The sequence below is a fragment of the Ciconia boyciana genome, chromosome 17, assembly GCF_034638445.1.
Source record: "Ciconia boyciana chromosome 17, ASM3463844v1, whole genome shotgun sequence".
Classification (NCBI taxonomy): domain Eukaryota; kingdom Metazoa; phylum Chordata; class Aves; order Ciconiiformes; family Ciconiidae; genus Ciconia; species Ciconia boyciana.
This window is the reverse complement of record NC_132950.1, coordinates 1,081,332-1,102,227: the sequence shown is the minus strand read 5'-3', so window position 1 is coordinate 1,102,227 and position 20,896 is coordinate 1,081,332. Positions and strand designations below refer to the sequence as shown.

Genomic DNA, 20,896 nt, shown 5'->3' with positions numbered 1-20,896 from the left:
AACAGAGCACAGGCCTTTGCACTATTGCTGTAGTGACTTTATAGCAGCAGGAAAATGTAAAAGATAATCAATATTTTTGTACCTGTAAAACAAGCACAGCTGATACAGGGGACGCTGAAGGAACCCTTCGTGGATTCACAATGGGTTTGTTTTTTTTTTTTTTTTTTTACAGTCACCTTTCCTATTAAGGCAGCAGCTTGAGACTCCTTCTAAAGCTAAAGAAGGATTTAAATCAGTGAAAATCGTGAAAAATCAGTGAAGAGCCCAATGATCAGGAGCTCTGGAAAGGCAGACTTCACTGTGTACAAAATCCTCCTGGCACCCAGTCCAAGCAAAACAAAGACAACCTTTCAGCTCAGCAGGGATTGTTTCGAGAAACTACAAGCAACTGCAGAAAGCAAATGAGAACATGTTAGGCTGTATCTACTAATCATCACAGGAAACATTAATACAAAAAGTTTGCTTCTATTTTCAGTTTATTTCATGACATCTACCTAACAGATGAAATTACTGAAGCATTAACACAGCAAAATGGTACCACTGCAAATATAACACAGAGCCAAATACTTCAACTGTCAGCCTCTCTCTCCAGCTATATTTGTTACTTGGAGGCACTAAATAGTTTGTGCTGTATTTCGTCTTTATGCAAAACTGAACACTGATAGAAAGGGAATCAGCATTTTCTCACAACACAAGATTGGCTACGACTTTAAAAGCAACTATTACAAAAGTATTTGCAACCAGGCAACCACAAGAGCTAACACCTATACAACCCAATAGGTGAGGCTATATTTAGTTGAAATTCAATGCCAGTGCTAAAATAAAACCATTGTTTAAGCAATATTCAGTTTACCTACAGGAAGGTAAATTTGTCTGAAGGTGAGTCAAAATAAAAAGAGTGAGCATTACAATAGACTGAAAAGATGCTGTTCAAAGGCAAACTTCTGTTATGCAACTACAATTTAAAAGAACAGCTTTCTCCTGAATCACTAGTACTGTTTTTTCCTTCTCTTGGGCTAATTATGCCCTCAGGGATAATCTTGAAAAGACACTGAACCTACACCCAAAGAAAGCAGTTGTTGCTAAATAAATTAGATTATCTTTTGACTACATTGCACTTGTTATTTTGTGGGGAATGGTGCTGAGAGGAGGAGGGAGTTGTTTTATTTTTATAGCCACATAAGCCTGTCTTGGTGTGTTATTTGCAGAAAAAAAAATGTTGTATGACGTGAAAAAAGAAAGGCAGATTCTCTTCACTGTTGAGTGACCATTAAAGAATTACGTGAGTAGCAGAGGAAAGGGGGGAAGGTTGTGCCAGCAAGAGGCAGCTGTAACTGTAAGGATACAGACAATAGTCTTAAGTCTTTGCAACCGCAGATTTAAGTAAGTGGATCCCACTAGGTAATCCAGTGCTGGCACTACCCCAAATGTCGAAGGAATGGAGAAATACATACCTACCTATCTGGATAATGAATTCCTGTCCCTGGAACATCACAAGGAAATATGAGTTCTCTGGGGAGCTTGCCTTTGTGTCAAAAAAATTATGGTAGGAAGGTGACCTTCCCTCCAGCACTGTTTTCATTTTTCAAATGACCACTTTTTATATACCATTAGAAAGGCACCATTACATTCATTCCCCAAACCTGAACCAATACAGACTGGGTCTGAAAGTGAGGAAGTGTGAAACAGTCCTACAACTACCATGGCACAACACAGAGCCAGCACAGAGCCTTGCACCACAAAAAAGCCAGGGCAGTGTGCTGAAAACCACCCACTACTCCCCTCTCAGAAGTCAGTACCACAGTCTGAAGGTAGTCACAGTCTACCTAGAACGGCAGTCTCCACAGCCCTTCTAGGGTTCCTGTGTCCCAAAGCAAAACCTGAGATGTCAGGAGGACTTGGTGCACCCTTCCATGGAGTCAGCGGCCCCTCCAACCTATCAACACAGGGGACTTGCAGCGGACAAGCACGCTCACCTCCCTGCTACCTACTTCTGGACAGCCGTGTCTCCAGCAGCCCACTCCCCCAGCCCTGCTAGCCAAATCCACCTGTCCTCCAAACATCCTTGCGGGCAGACAGAACAATTAGACTTCTGGATCAAACACAGACAGTAGTAACTAAATAAATGAATAAATAAAAATAAAAAGCTGTAACAGTGCTCCAGCTGCTCTGCAGCATGCTGCAGTGTAACTGCCACCACATTACAGCCTTCAGAGTCAAAGCTGAAAAGATGTGTTGAACCAGCCTCCTACAATCACTCCACTGGTCCCAGCCAGCAGCAGCACCACTAAGGATATGAAGAGGAGGCAAAGTCACTGCCACTCCTTGCCAAGCCTTTGCTTTATTCCTTCAGACTACAAATTTAAAGAATGGCTCTTTATTTTAGAGCTGTGCTAAGGTTAATGAAAAACCCCAACAGCCAAACATGTCAGATACTTGATGGGCAGAACACAACACCAGTCACCTACAAAAGCTCAGGCTGGAGAACAGCTGAGATCCTGAGGAGCAAAGGTGTTGGGATCCCACAGCTGCTGGACTCACACAGAACATAGTTAGAACTTCAGAGCCCAGCTCTGTAGCAAGGAACCTCCACTGCAATAACCAGAAGTGCCTCTCAGACACATCAGGAGAGATACTATTGATTAGCAGGCAAGAAATCTGAGCACATTCTCATCCTAAGAGATAAAAGATATGACACTAAACTCCCTTTAGTCTCCAGCTGAGCAGCATAGGGAGCTCACATCACCCTTCTCCTGGCTCTGCAACTCAGAACCGAGGCTTCTGAACTATAAGGTTGTCAGTCTGGCTTTTCTCATGCTTGCCCTTTGTTTTAAAAAAAGGCATTAAGTTCATCAAAACTGTCATCTACAGCTCATAGGAGAACTACTGATCTAATTATCTAGTGGATTGTTACAGTTAGTTTGAACTACTTCCTTTTCTGGAAACAAAGCTTCAGTAACAAAATCAGAGTTTGAAACTGAAATAAAAGCAGGGTACTAAGATGCAAAACAGAGATGCAAAGCTGATTTTTAAATAGTCTTTGAGAAACCTACACTCTGGGAGCTAAAGGCATGTGGGACTATCATCTTCTCTCTCAAGCTGCCTTAGCAGATACATTAAAACCTGTGAACTCTAATACACTCTCCACATGTTATAGCATGCATCATACTGAGACGTATTACCCAGCTTTAGCTTCTTCCCCTGCAACAACGAGGTACAGACAGCCCCTGCCTAATCTCTGTCCCACCTCTGGTTAGAGCCTACCATGACTGAGGGTCCAGAGCAGTATCTTTAACATAAAGAACACCATCTTTCACTCGCTCTGTTAAAAGTCTACCACTAAGACTTCAAAGCCTGGTCTACCATCTGGTCTTCATAGAAACTCACCTTGTTTTGTGAGCGCTTCTCTCAGAGCCGGCGTAATCATCTCTCTCTTTTCACCCTCCTCTTTCCTCCCAGCGTCCTCTTGAGTCAAACTTGTTCCAACATCTCCTTCCTCGAGCTCACGTTCTCTCTGTTTAAAGACAGTGAATTACAACCATTTAGATTCAAGCATCACATTTTAAACACTCTGGCACAGTTCAGCCACAAACCTGCTAAACTTAAAACTGACATGAGTGCCCACACATGAATTCTTGCATTCGTGTAATCCTGCATCCTATCCCTCTTCTCATTAGACACTGACCCTTCAGTAATTTAGGACAGTAAATTTTTTAAAAAATAAAAAAATAAAAACCCCACACAACACACAAGATGTGTTCTACTAACACAGAAATAAAATTCTCTAGGACATTTTAAGAAACAAGGTATTTGAATCTCATTTGAGAGTGAGAGGGACTCCAGGATTTAAACCCAAGTGTTTCACGATTGCACAATAATCTCATCTCTCCGCAGAACACAAACCAGAGTGAACAAACCATTTTGTGCCCGACATGCAATTGCCTGGAGTGACAAGCAGCTATTGTCCCAATTATTTGGGGCAGGTCAGGGAAGAAAGCCACATCACTACAACGAGTTAGCCCAGGAGTTTACAGAGTAGAAGCTGTGTTCTCCAAAAGTCACCTAAGGCAGCAGCCATGTGCACCACCAAAATTCCGTGATCACCAAAGGCCCTGCAAGAAAAAGCTGTTCCCCCCACCCCACAGTCAACTCCAGACACAGGAGCTGCAGCATCCCACCGAAGTCTGGCTTCCAGCAGACACTGCTTTATAGACTCAATTAAGCCGTTGGAGCTTACTTAAAACCAAATGCAGGAATATCATGTATTCGCATAAAGTTGCAAGCAGGAGAAGCAAACCCTAGCACATAAGAAATGGTGAACCCCCCCGCTGTGTAAGTGTCACTTCTGAGACTTTATGGGTATTTATTGTTTCATGTCTCCACAAAGCAGCATGAAAGTGTAAATAATGACTTTGATATTTCATGCAACTTGTAATCTGTCAGTCCTTTATGGCTTTTTTGAAATATTAAAGGAGTTATGGATAAACAACAAACAAAAACCAGAGGATATTTTGTTTTCACAAAACTGAGGCTATTTCACATCCAAGCCTCTTTTGTGCCAAAGACATCAAGAAGTTCATACAAACGCTTCCAGTTTGAGTCTACCCACCAACTGTTAGCATCACTAAGGAAACCAGTGCTCTTGACTTGCCAAACTGTGCTCTTCACAAACAGGGAAAGTAATCTAGCCGTTCCTAGACACATAGACAGATTTATTTTGTACCTGAGCAAAATTTCAGAAAATAAAGCTGCCTCAGAAGAAAAAAAAAACAACCAACAAACTTAAAAAAAACCCACAGACTCAGAGGTTCAAGGACAAAACAGAGTTCCTAATAAGCACTTGAGAAGGGAGTAGGAAAGCAAAACATTTAGGGACAGAGGTTATTACCTTTCTTACTCAGTTTGAATAAAACTTTGCTCACAGTTTCAGGGAGCTTGTGCAGGAAGGTATTTTCAAATGACCAGTAACACAATGTGGTCCTTACTGAAGGAGAAAGCTGCTTCCACTTCTACTTCCTTTCACTCACTTTTCTGAGTTTTTAGACAGCATTTCATTGGTTTCTGTAACACTTCAAAACTTCCCTGAAAGGCTAGCTCTATTAAGTACTTGTCATTGGTCGGGTTTAAAAGCTCATTTCTTGAGACTTGATCTTCATTTATCAGCAAGATGCTTCAACAGTAAAATATTAATATTACTGGAAAAGCCTCATACCTAAGGAAGGAAGGAGATAAAAGGCGATAAAATCTTCATCTTTTAACTATTAAGTCTTAAATAAAGAGTTTCTCCTCCCACAGGCTATCATTTAATCCAGAACTAGGCCCAGCCATCCACTTAAAAAGGAAAGGCACTGTCTTAGCACAGGTTTGTTAGCTACTTAAAGCAAAATGCTACACAGGATTTACGAGTGAACACATCCTGGCCTATCTGCTTTACAATCTCAAACCAGGTTAATTCTTCCAGAAGAACTAAGTATGCATTATGAAGCACATCATAATATTAAAAATGCAGCAATTGACTGAAGTACAAATGAGACATCCCATCCAAGACAGCCTTCAGATACAGAAAAAGTCCTTCTGGATTTAAAGGGTTTGCATTTCTACCTGCCTGTTATGCCTGTTACTGCAATATCTGAGAAAAGCACCTAAACAAGAAGAACAAATAAAATTGCCTTACTGGCAGGGCAGAAACACATTTATTTCAATAACCATTTTTCCCCTCACAGAGATGATAATATTCTCCTCCCCCCCCCCCCCCCCGCATCCTGATGTGAAAGCCTGTAAACAAAATAATCATTTGTTTTTCTCTGAACTGCAATACCTGACTTGTTCGGTTTGGCAAGTGATTGGCTTCAGATATTTCTTGTGGGAAATGGAATTCACAGCCCTGGGAGTTTTACTTATTTGCTTAATAAACCTTTCATATCTATTATTTAGAGTTTGAGTGGAGAGAACAAAGTTAACTTTGCACAGAGCAAACTTCTCAAGTTCTGGTGATTTAGCAGAAAGCCCTGTAGTAAATCTAAGGCAAATTACTGTCTTTCCATAACAAATCAAGCAAGTAGTGACAAGAGCCAGCTTTTCATGCCCTTGAAATAGTTCACTGCCGAAAAACTGAAGAGTCATCCTCTGGTCTGTGTTCACAAACAAGAGAACTCACAGATGAGAAAACCTAGGAATACACTCCAATTTCTTGGTACCGCAAGGCTCAGCACAGCTCTTGCTGCAGCCTGCTGGAGGTTTGTTTTTTTGTTTTTGCTACTGCCATTGAAGCAGACTGAATAAAAGCAATCGAACTTTGTGTGTAAGGACTTAGGATCACCTCCTCTACAGGTGAAGGCAAAAAAAATATCTCTTCCCTTTTATTGCCATACAGGCAGCACAACAGACACAAGCAGCACATACTTTATGGGCAGGCAGGGGAAGCCCATTTTTGATGGGTCAAGAGCAAAGCGTGTCCAACAGACACGTGCAAGAACCTCAGCGTTCCCTGCCAAGGCAGAGGTGTTGCTGCCGCTTTAACAAGTCACAGTTCAAGTGTTTCAAAGGATTTCCTATAAATATGCCTACGAAATTCATCCACAGCCACATTCAGATACAGTCAGACTGTCCAACAGGACCTGCTACCACTATTTCTCCTCCTCTGAAGCGCTCCCTCCAGGACATCAAGCTGCTTGATCTCTCCCTGCGTTTTCTGGTTTATTACATCAAATGCTTTTCAAGCTAACATTGCAGGGGCAAGAAAAAAAAAGGAGAGGCAAGTTCAGCACAACTTCCATGCAAAAAAGTATTCCCTAAACTACCTTAATTTAGCATTTTTAGCCTCGTGGCTCTATCTATTGATGTGCCCCAGCTGAAAAAAGCATGCTCCCCAAGAAGTTTTTACTCCTGGAAGGAAAATGACACCCAGAATATTCCAATTTTCACTGAACTTCTTTCCTACTTAATCTCCCAGTGGTCAAACAAGAGGGAGCCCCTGGCCTTGTCATGATTTACAGCCTCATCCATCAAAAGGCTCCAAGATCTTTTAAAAATGAAAGGCACAAACATTAGGAAAACAGTAATACATCAGGGGCTGGAGCCAGGACTAACAGAACCAGCACTAAGCAAAAATGTTGGCAGGGCTATCAGGAAAAGACTGCCTGGCAGCAAGGAGTATTAGTAAAACTTTCCCAGGGGAGTCATTAAATGAAGTATTAAAGTTCATGAATTACATGAATGAAGAGTTAAAGTTCACACCAAGCAGAGCTCTGGAAGCAATACTTCAGTGGCAAGAGGACAGCTAGAAAAGCTGACAACTTTCCCGTAGTTCAGGCTCAGCTGTCAGTGGCACCATAGGCAAGAATCACACAGGGGTTTTTTGAAAGTTGACTAGACATCAGGCTGCACACGGGAATGGCACTCATTTCCTTACAAAGCAACCTTCCTGCAAGACTAAAACACATGGAAAAAGAACAAGACAGGGAGTAGACTTGCACAAAGATACTCTTGAACACAACAGAAGAGGAGCAGAAGACTGCTCGTGCACTGTGGGAACCTTTCTGCTCCAGGTACAAAGCTCTGGCTGTCACAACGCAAGCGTAACAAATAGAGACAGAACTGCAATTTGCTCAGTCCATGAACTAAACACTCTGCCAATCTTACAGTGACATGGGATACTCTAACTGCTGTCAGTCATCAATAAAAATGGCTTTGAGCATTTGCGAGTGAGCACAAAGACGAATACTGGAAACATGGATTGAGTAATCAGTGAACCAGCAAACATCCCATCAGCAAGAAAATCTTATTGGTAATAGCTACTAGAGTCTACATAATCACAGGCTACGTACCCACTCCATACATCGCTGCCCAGTTAAGCACAAAAGCCTGAACTGAAGCAAAGAGCAGACAAGGGTTGAAAGCATGACAGCTGAGAGATGGGGAACTTGGCAATCCATTACCTTGCCATGACTGAAATAGGAGGTGGCTTGATCAAAAGCAAAAGTCATGGCATGTGTTTTCAAGAAGTGCCCCCGAAATGGAGAAAGCCCCTGAGAAGTTCTGACTGATACCAACCAAAAAAAACCAAAAAACCACACACTACAACGCCTCTGAAGAGACTTTTTTTTCTTCTCCTGGAATAGAAACCTTTGTGAACTTTAAATAACAAGCTGGAAGGAAGTCTCCATCCACATCTACCTTACTATGCTGTAGAATAACAGAAGGTCCCTCGCATTATTCTGAGGCAGCAGGTACTAGCTGCCATCTAAAGAAAGGATGCTATTTAAACAGACCTGCAGCTCAGCCCCCGCAGAGGGAATCCTGTGTTTTCTTTTGTTTGAAAAGTCAATACTGAGATTTTTGGACATACACAACAGCATTTTAAAGCCCAAACTCATGCAGACAAGTAATAACAGAAGACTTATGCTGCTATCCAAATGAATCAGTCTGAAAGAGCACTGTGCATCTTCTGTGAAATGCAGAAGGATAAATGATCCCACCAACGTCCATTTTCTTGTAGGTTCAACATCGGCGACAATCCTCAAGGACAAAAAATTCCCAGATCACAACTCTAAAAGTGTATCTGCAGGGCTACAGTGGGGCTTAAGATTGCTTCACTGAGCTATAACATCACTGCTCTGCTGTAGGGAAGGTTTTTACAAGGTGTTGTTAAACCACAACTCCATTTCACATACTGCTGCATGATTCTGTCAACATTTGTTTGATTTGGGAAACTTCCCTGGACGCAGCATAAAGACGACTGATTTTTCAAAGGAAACAAAAGAATCAAAACTAAAACTGTGTCTGTCTCCACCCAAAAGTGACTGGCTTATATTTGAAACTTGGGCCATATATTCACATTTTTTATTCCTTTCTTCTGTGCTACAATAATCACAACTAAAACCCAGGTAACATGATTTAGCAAGTGTCCTGAAATGTCCAACCTAAAACCAGTAAGATTTTGCACTTCAGTCTATTCTGCTTTCTCACACAGAACATGCAGCACACACCCTTTCATAACATCTTGCCATATTTTGCAGATTTTTTTTAAATGGCTCTGTAAAAGACTTCTCCACTCCATAATTTCTTTCTTTTCCTTCCAGCTTAGGACAAAAAGGGTGTTTCATCTCAACACCAATCTTTCAAGTGGTCAAAACACCATACACACATTTAAAAAAAGAAAGTGTGATGAATTTTGATGCTGCAATCATTTGCTATGTTTGAAGAAGCCTCCAGTCAATCTGAGTTAATACCAGCTAGAGGTATATGTCCTAGTAACAATACCTGTTGTGGAAAAGCCAGCCCTTGTAAGCAAAGCTGGCTGGACTGCAGACTGCTATTTTGTATTACAAACCCTGAATGCCCTCCACAGAAAGGGAGGCATCCAGTGCATGCTAGCACACTGACACAAGTCAGACATCAGTGAGCAGCGGTCAGTCTTAGAGATGCAGCTTTCACTGGTCTTCAGAATTCTTGTAACACAGGAAAGCATCTAACCATAAGAACGTTAATACAGATTATGAAACACAAGGAAAAGTGCTGAGCAGAAGAGCTCCACAGTTTTCCTACGACCGTGAGAGTCCCAAGCACAACTCCCCACTTGGGTTAGTCTTCCCAGGAAGACCATTTCACCAAAGACTACATGCAAGCTCACAATCAGCAGAAGTCAGCACTAATTAGAGAGCAGCACAGGAAAGTCCTTATTTACACGTTCTCTACCTGCCTCCTCCCTGAGTGGAGGCTGCGTATAAGTCTTCCAAGTACCCACATTAACAGTTTTGGTCTGTAGCCCATTCAATGATAAGCATGAACCAGCTTTTCAGAAATTAGATGAGAGGCCACGAGATTATCATAAGAATACATTAAAGTCAAAAGGAAGTTGCCTGGTTTCTACCATAATCAATCTTCATTGAATGAAAGATAATGTAAACTAGTCAATGGGATATCTGTCTTGGTCTGTTTTCCTAAGAGCCCTGCAGAGCATCCCTCAAGGCCCAAAGCCCCACTTTCCAAAATTACAGGCCAAAGGAGAGTCAGAAATGACTTGGTGTTTCATCCTCCCAAGGGGGACACAGCACAGTTCCATGCATACAACCTCACAAGCTGCTCCTCCAGCAAAGCCTTGTGCTTCACACCTGGGTCTCTTCTGCACGCTTGTTTACAGCGGGTGATACGTTACAGCACTCCTCTTTCTAAAACTACTGACCTATTGTTGTTACGGTAGTGCTGATCATCATAGGGACCCAGCCCAAATGAGCTGGGTCAGAATGAACCCCTACATAGGCATCACTTGCTAGTGCAGATACAGACCCAGACTGCCTTGCCATGAACTACTGGCACAGACGCTCTGGCCATGCCAGCGGCAAAGAAGGAACATCACTTCCTCATGCATAAGCTTAACTGGGCTATTAGAAGAAATATCCACAGCATGGTTTGGCACATGTGTAAGTACTCTGTGCAATACAAAAACAGTTTCATGTCACGTTACAGTGTCCAGCTCCTTCTGTAGAGCTCAGATAATGCTATTTCCATTCTTTTATGCCACACTTCTGTTCAGAAGGCTTTTAGGAGAGGCTCCATCTCTTCTGCATATCCACACCACCTAGCAAAATGCAATCCCCATCTCAAACCAATCCTCTGCAACCAACAGCAAAGGAGGGATGTCAGAATATCAGCTCTGACATGAACAAGGAAAGGTAGATACCTTACCTGCTTTGGCAGCCCAAGTATCAAAGGAAGCAAAATTGTGGCTCACCTTATAACAGGAAAGAAAAAGCAGCTTCCACTGTCCATAACTGGTGCTGCCCTTCACACAGAGGGGCAGGACACTCAACAAGACAAAGATGTATACTGTTGCAGTTGAGAGCCACTTACAAACTATACTGACCACTGGGCAGTCACAGCAGATAAGAATGTTTGATTGGAGACCACGTGTGGACAGGCTTACTGCCAGTTGCACTGCTGAATGACCAATCTGCAGGGTTTGTCTAGCAGAACATGGACGCATTTACTGTACCTCCTAACCCCTTACCCAAACAGCATATTTATTTGGCAACAGATGCTGTGCTCCCACAGGACAGCCTTGTGCTGCTCTCTCCTTAGATACAGCAATGACATCAATCGGCCACTTCCTCCATGCTTCTCCCAGTAATTACCATCAGCCCATAATTACTCTGTGCATTGATTTGTGGACTTCTGTTCAACTATGTTATTTGGCTGGCTTAAAAAATGCACAGGAAAAATAAACACCTGAGAAATGCCACACAAAGTTTGTGAGAAATGGTAAGCAGATGGGCTGGACTGCTGCAGGCTAAACCCTGATCATTTCCAACAACAGATGTGGTCAAGAAAAGGTTGCTAAAAAAAAAAAGAGGAAGCCAAATACTTGGGGGACTTCAGACTGCCAGAATTTTTTATATCTATCAGCTCTGCTTCACTACACATTTACTGACTAATTTACAACAGACTAAAGAACAGCAAGGGATATGGGATCTACCACCCAGGGCAAAAATAAGAGTCTTTCATTCATAGATCTCAAAGTCCTTTACAAAGGCTTGTCAAGGAAGCCAGTATCATACCACACAAAGACAGAATGTCCAGCCAGAGGTTACCTTTATTTTTCTTTTGTTTCCTGTTTTTCATTGGGCACTCCCAAGTCTTACATAGAAAAGGCAAGCCTCAAGATCTCTTGTAATGTTGTTTACGAATTGTAATTCTTTTCAATAGCTAAGGTTTAGAGAATAAAGATTTGAACACAGGGAAGGGTGAAGTGTCCCTGTGACAAATCCAGATTTTAATGCTAGTAGTCCCCAAGCACTTAAATGATATTTCTTAAAGCTTATTTTAAAAATGTAGGATCTGAATTCTGAGCCAGAATAGCAGAGGTCAATATCTAGCCCAGAGACAGCTGTTGCAGATAAGAGCACATTTTTCCTATAGGAATCTTTCACCCATTGAAAGTTAGAGAAAGTTTTTGGAGAGCTCTAAATGTGCACATCATTTTCAGTTGTTTCTAAATCTGACAGTTAAGTACCCCAGCCTTATTCAATTTGGTCAAAATATGGCTAACAATTCTTGCATACTCTAAAAAGTTTCTGCCTGTAACACAAAGTTGCATACCACACTTTGTCTGTAAACCTTATACCTTAAATACCTTATACCTTCACAATCACTGCCCCGTTTCAAATAAAACTCCAGCCAACTTCATTAAAAGTTTCTTCGCCCAGTGTCAGCAAGGTTTGGTCTTCCATAGCAGTCACACACTCACAAAGGGCTCTTCCGAAACGTTGCAAGTGGTGTGATTTAAAGTCCCAGTGGTGCTAAGTGGCTAACGTAGGATGACTTTTTAGGGAAGAGTGCCAAAGGGGATCAGGAAACCTCCCCTGTGGCAAATGGACACAGAATTAAACAGAAACTTATTGAACGTGCTCTCTGGGACATATTTTGTTTCCTGTAAACTCAGTCTCAGTCTTGCTCTCTCACACACACCCCTCTTCTGTATTTACACTGCAAATGTGACTATCAGCATCATTAAACTTTTTGTTTTAGAAAACAAGAACATTAATCTCAAAATTGTGTCAACAAAATATGCCCATTTGATTACTTCCCAACCCATCCAAAAAAATTAGGATATTATTATTGCTATTACTCATGCCTGGAGTTTATAAATATGAAGGTTAATAAAGCCATTTCATTCCCTGGGAACAAGTCTAGATTGATCTGTCTTTCTAGTTTATCACAATCTCCCAGCTGTGGGAGATAATTTACATTAAAAAAATGGTGTCCCTATGATTAATAGCAGTCTTGCAGGCCAAAAACATACCCATTAGATTTCACATTTTATCCAATAAATACATTTCAGGGGAGTAACTCTGGAGGACAGGGAAAGTGTGCCACAACTGTAAACTTAAAAGTCCACTTAGTTATTAAAGCCACTAAGAAACACCACTGCCTTCTGCTGCTGCATAAAAGCAATATGGAGAACAGGCCCAGGTTCTCAGCCTAAAAACAAGCAGCTGGAAGGGTAGTAAATGCAGAGAAAACCCAGACCTTAACCCACCTAGCTGCGCACCATCCAGCCCCGCCTGGCACCACAGCCTTGGATCATCAGGCACTCAAGAGAAGTAGCCTCAGAGCTGACCGCCTCAGACCTCCCCAGCGCTCCTTCGGGCCATGGTCATATTACACACTGTTGGACTTTCATGCCTAGCAATTCCCTTCATGAAAGCACAGGCATTATCTGTATTGACATAAAGGATTGATTCCAGTTCAGGACCCTAATAAGCATCACCTGCAACAAGTTCCAAAAATTTACTCAGAAAAAAAGGGCTGGATTTTAGCAGCTATGAAGTAGTTATCACCATATAGTATGAGATTTGGTAAACAAAGCGTGGAATTTACTTTTGTATCATCCATCTTTTTATATATTTGAATGATTTCCTGTTGCCACCCAACCTTGTGCCAATTTTTGCACTCAGATTCAGTGTGCAGAAGGCACCATCACCTTGAACTGTGTACCCTTACCCTCAGAAGCTCTTTAAAAATCCATCTCTTTTCCAAGGGAGAGTCTGTAATAGCTACAGCTCTACAAGGAAGAGAGGTTCTGGCATTCACCTTGAACTCCTGAATCCATCTGCCTGATCCAAATGACTGCAAGAATCCATTACCTGTCTCAAGCCCTTTGACAATACTTTGTAAAGTGCAATGAAGCCACAGCATATGGGGAAAAAAAAAAGCTGTAAAACAAAACTCAGCCTTGATTTCGATCAAGTCAAGCAACAGGAGATGGATGCAAAATTAAATTAAGATCACCTGCAGAGATGTGAGCAAACATTTATTAGATACACTCACCTCCACAGCCTCACTCTGCCATCCCATAAAAGGCAGGACAACAAGGAATTATGACTATCTGTGACTGCACATCTGTCTTATCTGCTAGTGATTCTCACAAGAGGCAATACATGCCTGCAAAAGAGATCAAAGCCGGACCCTAAAGTATTTCAAATTAACTATACTGCACAAGGCAGAACCTGCTATTCTATCTCCCATATGCAGAGGAGTTAATACACAACACTGACATCCACCAAACCCATGCTGAAAACTGTCAGACACATTTCAAATCCATATGCGGAGTTACCTGAAGAAGTGTCTGTGATATAACCCCAAAATACACAAGTTTTCTTCAAACTTGCTAGCTTGTATATGCATAGTTCAGATACAAAAACCCAAAGCACTTGCCTGTGTTGGCAGGGATTACTGCAAACCAACAGACTACAGTGTAAAACAAAAGTGTCAGACTAATTTTACACAGTTCAGCATTCTGCAAGAGGAAAAATGGCTAAAGGGACAACACAACTCATCTGAAAAAGAAAACTTCTCATTGCACAAACACATAGCCACTAAAGTGAGGATGTGACTTAAACTGAGATGCACTGGATTTAAACAACTAAATCTTCCCGCCTGGGAGCAAGAGAGTCTGATCATGATAAATTACTTTCATAAATGCAGATCATCCTGGTCTTTCATATCAAGTCTTCATCATTTATTTTCATTATAGTAAGTAACTGCACCTATGGGATCATTTTACAATTCAAGTGTTTGCATGAACCTGTTGCAAGTCAATGCACACATTCCCCAGGAGATTCACCACCAAGGCAAAGTCATTCTTTCTCCGAGCTAATGATAAGGATAGCCATCAGTTCAGGCTCCCTCATGAAATATTTACACACCTATACCCTGCCATCACTCTGAAAACGACACCCCCATTCAAGAGAGCTGAGGATTTACATCAAAGTCACCACTGAGGGCCCTTTCTCCATTACCTGCTCTGGTTACAGAACCAGGAAACCAGAAACGTAGATTGCAGCTAGGCAGATCAACCATGCAGAACAGGAATAAAGGGGCCAGTAATGAGAACTACATCGTTTAAGGTTTCAAAATTAATCCAAAAACGTGGGACATGACTATGGCAGTGCAGTTCAGTGGTATCAGCGACAAAGAAAGGCCGATCTACAGCCTCCTGTCTCATCAGCTGACAGTAGCTCATATCCAAAGGGCCAGGACACTTCCATGCGCAGTAAGAGTGTACTTCCAGTCCCACATCAACACTTGCACTCTGAGGATTTAACCATTTGCAGAGGCAAGAGAGCAGCATTCAGCTGTCGCAGCAGAACAACTCTTGTGCCATCTCCTCTGAGGAAAAGACAGCAGATCAGAAACTGCAGCTTACAACTCCAGATGAGCGTCTGTGCTCAGATGGAAGCTGTCCCTCAGATCAGAGGGGCTACTTAGGTCAGAGCCACAAGAACCTGATCTACACAGAGATACCTGCACTTCTGTAGTAACTTTTACATAGAACATACAGGCCTCTCACCGCTCAAGCAGAGCGACAAGAAAGCTAAGGAGAAAGTAGTTGTTTGAATCACGTATCAGCCAAAGTCATAGACAGCAATGAATTTTCACTGCCTATGTATAAAACCATACCACATTGACTTCAGCCGAGCTCACTACCAGAACAACGAGCATGAGATGCTAAGAGCAGGAAGTATTTTATTGCCGTGCTCACTTTTTATTCATAAACTGGACTATGATATGCGGTTTTCCTGGTTTACTCTACTCTTTGATCACGGGGTTGCCATATTTTGTCAGTCAGTGAAAACTCAATGCCTTATTTTTCATAAAACTGCTAGACACCACCACCTCCCTTAGCCGCTCTAAATCACCTCCCAGGGCATGCTGCTAGAGAAAACGCAGTTCCCTTTTTGTCAGTGACCTCTAGTGGCGAGCACATGCCGGAGAGCAGGAAGAGCACTTCACATCACAGTTAGAAAAATCGATCGTTTCTCCCTCCAACAAAGGAAAGCCAAACGGTTCATCCATCCTTCTCTTGCAAGCTGCAGCACACAAGTCGATACAAGCTCAGGGACAGGAGTACACACCCAGCAGTGTGCCTTGCCCCCAAGTCAGTGGGGCCACGCTCCTAGTGTCAGTGTTATAAGCAGCAGAAAATGTTTTGCCTCCTTCCCCCGCCCTAAGGCAAGGGACACAGATCCCCATGCTCCCCTTGCAACCCCCTTTCCTCCTAAGCACGCAGCCTCCTGTGATCCAAGCCCTGGCTTGCTGTGGCCCAGTGGTGTCACCTTGGCTCAGACTGCTGAGGAGATTGTTAAGTTTCAGGAAAGAGCTGTGAGAAGTCCACGCTGTAGAGGCATGCAAGATAAGGAAGGTGCAATTACAGACAGAGTTAGGTTTGTTGAGAGGAGGACGGATATCAGCTCAAGGGTTCACAAGGAAAGACATGACCATAGAAAGATGGCTAAGAGGGAAAAACAGAGTCAGCAGATGGCAACACGACACATCACAAGTCCATCCCGGGGCCAACTCTTCCCCTCCAACTGCGTGGTCAGCAAATAGTGTGGGGAGCACGCTAAGGCTTAGCCTAGTAGCTATTTATAGTCTCACTCCTTTCTGTGTGCTAACCAAATAAATGAGTTTGGTATATCTTGTTTGCAGTCTCTTTGAATACAGAAAAAGAAACATGAACAGAACCGCACAGAAACAGAGATAGAAACAGCCTGAAATGAAGCAGGAACCACAGTTGTCCGACAGGCTCAGCACAGGTCAGATCAAGCTCACTGGCTTGCTCTGTGAGCATAGCACCTCATCTTAGGGCAGCAGCAAGACACAGAAGCTCTTGCAGCAGTGTGTTACCACTCCACCAGCAGCTCCACTCCCCATCACAACATACCAGCACAACACATGCCTGCATTTCAGCTGACATACCCACAGGCAGACACAGTAACAGGATTTGTGTTCACACTGGACTATGAATCACAGTGGTGGAAATATACATTCAGATCTGGATGTTGGCTGGGGAAGTAATTTCCCTCTGAAATAACTGAAAATAACACTGAAAATAACACAAGACTGAAAATAACAGGTTACCATTGCAGCATTTGCTCAGTGAACAAGTCAGTTAGCTGATAACTATATCCAACACACCTCCAAGAATGTTCTTTTTTGGGACAGGTTCTCCAATAGCTCATATTTTTACTCTCCCTCTAACTAGACCCTACAGATTCAAAACCAGCAGGTAATATTTTAATCAATTCAACTGATCAGTGACAAAGACCTGACAGTTCTACACTTGCTGTAAGAGCAGTACCTTTGCTTTCTTCATGTGGCTCATGATATTGCCAAGATCTTCAACATCAATGACAGAATGAGTGCCTCCAGCTTCCTCAGCATCAGCCTCCTCCTCACTACTGGTTTCAAACAACTCCTCTGCCTGTGGAAGAGATCCAAGAAAAAAAAAAAATTAGGAATGTATCTGAATGTTAAATGTAAGATTTTCATTACGCTAACCAGTGAAATCAGTTCTTACAATCAGTAAAGACTACTGAAATACAAGGAATAGTCTACCTATAACCTGTATACTGTATGAGATGCACTTAAACTTGGGGCTTTTATCAGTGTGTATTTTTAAGAGTTCAGTAGCACACAGACCACCTGAAACTCAGTCCAGATATCCTGCCTCCAGAGTGCTCTGTTTTCCTCACGCACCTCTGTAATCGCTTCTCATGTGATCAGATAGGAGTCCAACTCCCACTGCATACTATGATGATCTAGAAGCCTAAACCCCTTTAACATCTCCAACTGCCCCTGCCTGAAGGAACAGGGCGTGAGAGATTTGCCTTCCAAGTCAAACTCTTCACAGAGCAGAAAAGTTGTCTCCCTTTCTGTACACAGCCAAGGTACAGCACAACAGCATTGGTGTAACAGCAAGATTTCTTCCTCTTGTTTCTGCAGCGGCCAACACACTCAAACCCACTCAGCCAGAAGAGCCCCTATTTTGCTACAAAATTCAACATGGCCATAGCAATCATTTCCAACCCACAATAAATGGCTTGCAGGGAGGATTAAAGTGCCATAGCAGCTCTGAGTCTTGCACTGTAGAGCAAGAGAGGATTTCTTATTCAAAACCTGCAATCAACAAACACTCCAGAAGACACACCAGTGACTACAGGCAGACACATTCAGAGGAAATACAGGACTTGCTCAGGTACCGCTCCCCCAGCTGCCTTTGGAAAAACCTTGGGATGTAGGCAAAGTACCTAAGCTTCAACAAGTTGAAGTGGAAGCAAGTTAACTGCTCACAGGGAACTAAATGCTTCAGTTGGCCATGGGACAAAGCAAAGACTCTGATAAGAACCCAACATATACTTCCCTCTATTCAAGGGGAAGACTCCCTTATCATATAGATGCCATCTAGGCTACGTCCACCACTAATTCTTTGGTGACTCTTTTTGGAAGACTTATTCTACCTGTTATCCACCATGGAATCTCATCCCTCTTCCCCCTCCACTCCACAACAAAGAAGCATCAAGCTCCCACAGCACCCCTCTGGGCTGCAGGAGGATGGAGAGAAGTCAAATAGTGCTCCAAGGGGCACTAAACCAGAAATAAGGCCCTGTGGATTTTGGCTCTACCTCAGTATTCTCGTATTCTGATGCCCCACGTTCATGATCTGAGCTCTCCTTGCTCTGCTTCCCTGAAGATTTGCACTTCCCTTTCTTGCACTTCCCACTGCAGGGCTTCTTTTCCCCTCTGCAGAGCGCCTGGAGCCGACTGAGGAACTTGGTTTTCCAGGCTTCAAAGTCGGCCTCAATGCTGCCATGCTTGCTCCGGGCCACGTTGCAGTCCCCCTCGGCACGAGTCATGATACGGCTGGCACTGAGCATCCACATCCACCTGTCAATATTTCTTCCAACCTAGGATAGGATGAAAATTAGCGGGAAATTAAATGAAGCCCAAGTTAAACAAAGCAGGCAACTAAGAAAGCAAGGACCAAGCCTGGAAATAGAGCCAGTGAGCTGCACAGGACTGCAAGGCAGGGACTTCTGGACTCCCTCTCACCTGCTGACTCAGAGCATGGCCACAAGTCAGTCTGAACACCACCACACACCCTCAGGCTCCCATCTGAAAATACCTCTGCTATCACACTGATAAGAGATGAGTTCTGGGAACAAGCTTCTTGTGCAATGCTTGGTGGTCAAAACGTCCATGTGTAACATTTCACGTGGCCCCAGCTATACAAACATAACAACCTGGTGACAAGTCACTCTATTTTTCTGACTGAGATGAAACTAATTACCAGGCTAAGATAGTGTCATATTTTACAGCAGGAAATAAAGCTAAAATCCACACAATACAGCAAAGTACATAAGTTCAAGAAAAGCACTCTAAACTAAAAAGGCAGCAAGTGAGAGGGTTTACAGTACTGTGCCCTCATGCACAGATAGAAAGCTTTCAAAGCTGAGAAATTAACTCAGTAAGGATTTACCAAGTATATTACCATACCTTCCAGATTAATGCAGTGCTTACAGGACAACTTTCCCATTTAAAAGGGCAGCACAATTGCTTCTAAGCTGCATTGCCCACACCCTAAACCCAGTCCCTAATCAAGTCCACACAACAGCTGCGATTCTCACACAAACTACCAGTATCCTTCAGTTTTGTAGGATTTAAGAAAGCTTAGGCTTCCAGAGGAGCAGAAATCAAAGAAAGGTGCGCAGGAGATACTTACTGTGTTGTAATGATCAACATAAACTGAGTTTCCCAAGCCAAACACAGCGTATCTCAGGCCTTTCAGATACGTTTTCCCAAAGCGGAAGTCATTCGCTGTCTCTTCTAACCACTTGCAGAACCACGCTGCACTCTCGGTTGGCTGTCCATCTGTGTATGTAGCTACCAAGAACACACAAATGTTCTTGCTGGTTGTCTAATAATACAAAGAGAACGGAATAGAAAAGATCACACATTTTTCAGAACACTGTACATCAGGAAGAGAGCTGTAACACATGGGCAGTTAGAATAAGTCAAAAAACAAGATTTTTACTAAGTGGGTTAATAGACTTTGGTGTGGGATGCTGCAGGTGATAATCCCAGTGGTGAATGGTCATCCTCCCTGCAAAGCCATCTTAAATTAGCCAAGAGAGACCAAGCTGTCTTTCCCCTAGTTAACAGAGACACGGTGGTAAAACAGAACTGGACATCTACCTTCCCCACCCCAATCAACAGCTTCTTGAACAGACTCTTGTAGCAATAAAGTCCCCCATGGATTCCAAAAGCAACTATCAATATTCACAGAAGAAAAATCCATCAAGGATTACTCAATATAAATACACCTCACAAGAAGTTTCTAACTTGTAAGTCTATGAAGGCTGCAGAAGTATCACCATCTACTTATTCTAGTTTTAACCCTTCCCCAAGTGTACACTGTCAGAGACAGAACAGGGGGACCTGGTGCAGCCACTCTCACATAACTCACACCTGAGTTACAGAACTAGTCATAGTCACTGTCAGCATCAAAATATTCTACGTGATCCTTTCCTAGTAATTTTCAAAATGTAGGTATTTTCTGCTGAGAGTTGATGGGCTATACTTGCTTACGTGGAAGGGAAGCAATTTTCAACACACAGCGTACAGGATAACAGCAGAGAAATACAAGAGGAAAACAGCCTTCACGATCCCAGGAAAAACTTGTATTTATTATTCATGTTTATGACGTACCTACCTCCTCTGATAAACAATCATCTGGATCATAGTCTCCCATGCTAATGACTTCCACTGGCAAATTAAGGGAAATAACTGCTTCAGCCAGACCTTCGGCAAATCTCTGAGAAAAGAAATGTAGAACGTTATCAATTACTTCAACCCAGCTATCGTAAGGGTCAAACAAGCCCTGCTATGCCCAGTAACAAGACTTCTCCCAGCACAGAAAGAATAACGACACATGAGAACTGGACACTGGACCTATAATTACTTACTTAAAAAAAATGAAGTATACTGGCTGAAAGAAGAGGGTTACATGAGTTTTAATGACTAATGATTTTACATTTACACACACAAATGAAATTTC

The 20,896-nt window shown here is 42.6% G+C and overlaps 1 protein-coding gene across 8 annotated transcripts in view; it reads right to left on the bottom strand.

Moving 5' to 3' along the window:
• Positions 1 to 20,896, bottom strand: part of LOC140660841 (S-adenosyl-L-methionine-dependent tRNA 4-demethylwyosine synthase TYW1-like) — a 110,299-nt gene that overhangs the window by 85,740 nt on the left and 3,663 nt on the right. For all 8 annotated transcript variants that reach the window (XR_012045509.1, XM_072882130.1, XM_072882131.1 and 5 more), the window contains exons 4-8: positions 20,552 to 20,653; positions 19,562 to 19,756; positions 18,465 to 18,746; positions 17,141 to 17,263; positions 3,388 to 3,514 (exon numbers count right to left, since the gene is read on the bottom strand). Coding sequence is in view for 7 of the 8 variants with exons in the window: in XM_072882130.1 (XP_072738231.1) it covers positions 3,388 to 3,514; positions 17,141 to 17,263; positions 18,465 to 18,746; positions 19,562 to 19,756; positions 20,552 to 20,653 (829 nt within the window). In the remaining variant the exon portion in view is untranslated. The remainder of the gene's footprint in view (positions 1 to 3,387; positions 3,515 to 17,140; positions 17,264 to 18,464; positions 18,747 to 19,561; positions 19,757 to 20,551; positions 20,654 to 20,896) is intronic.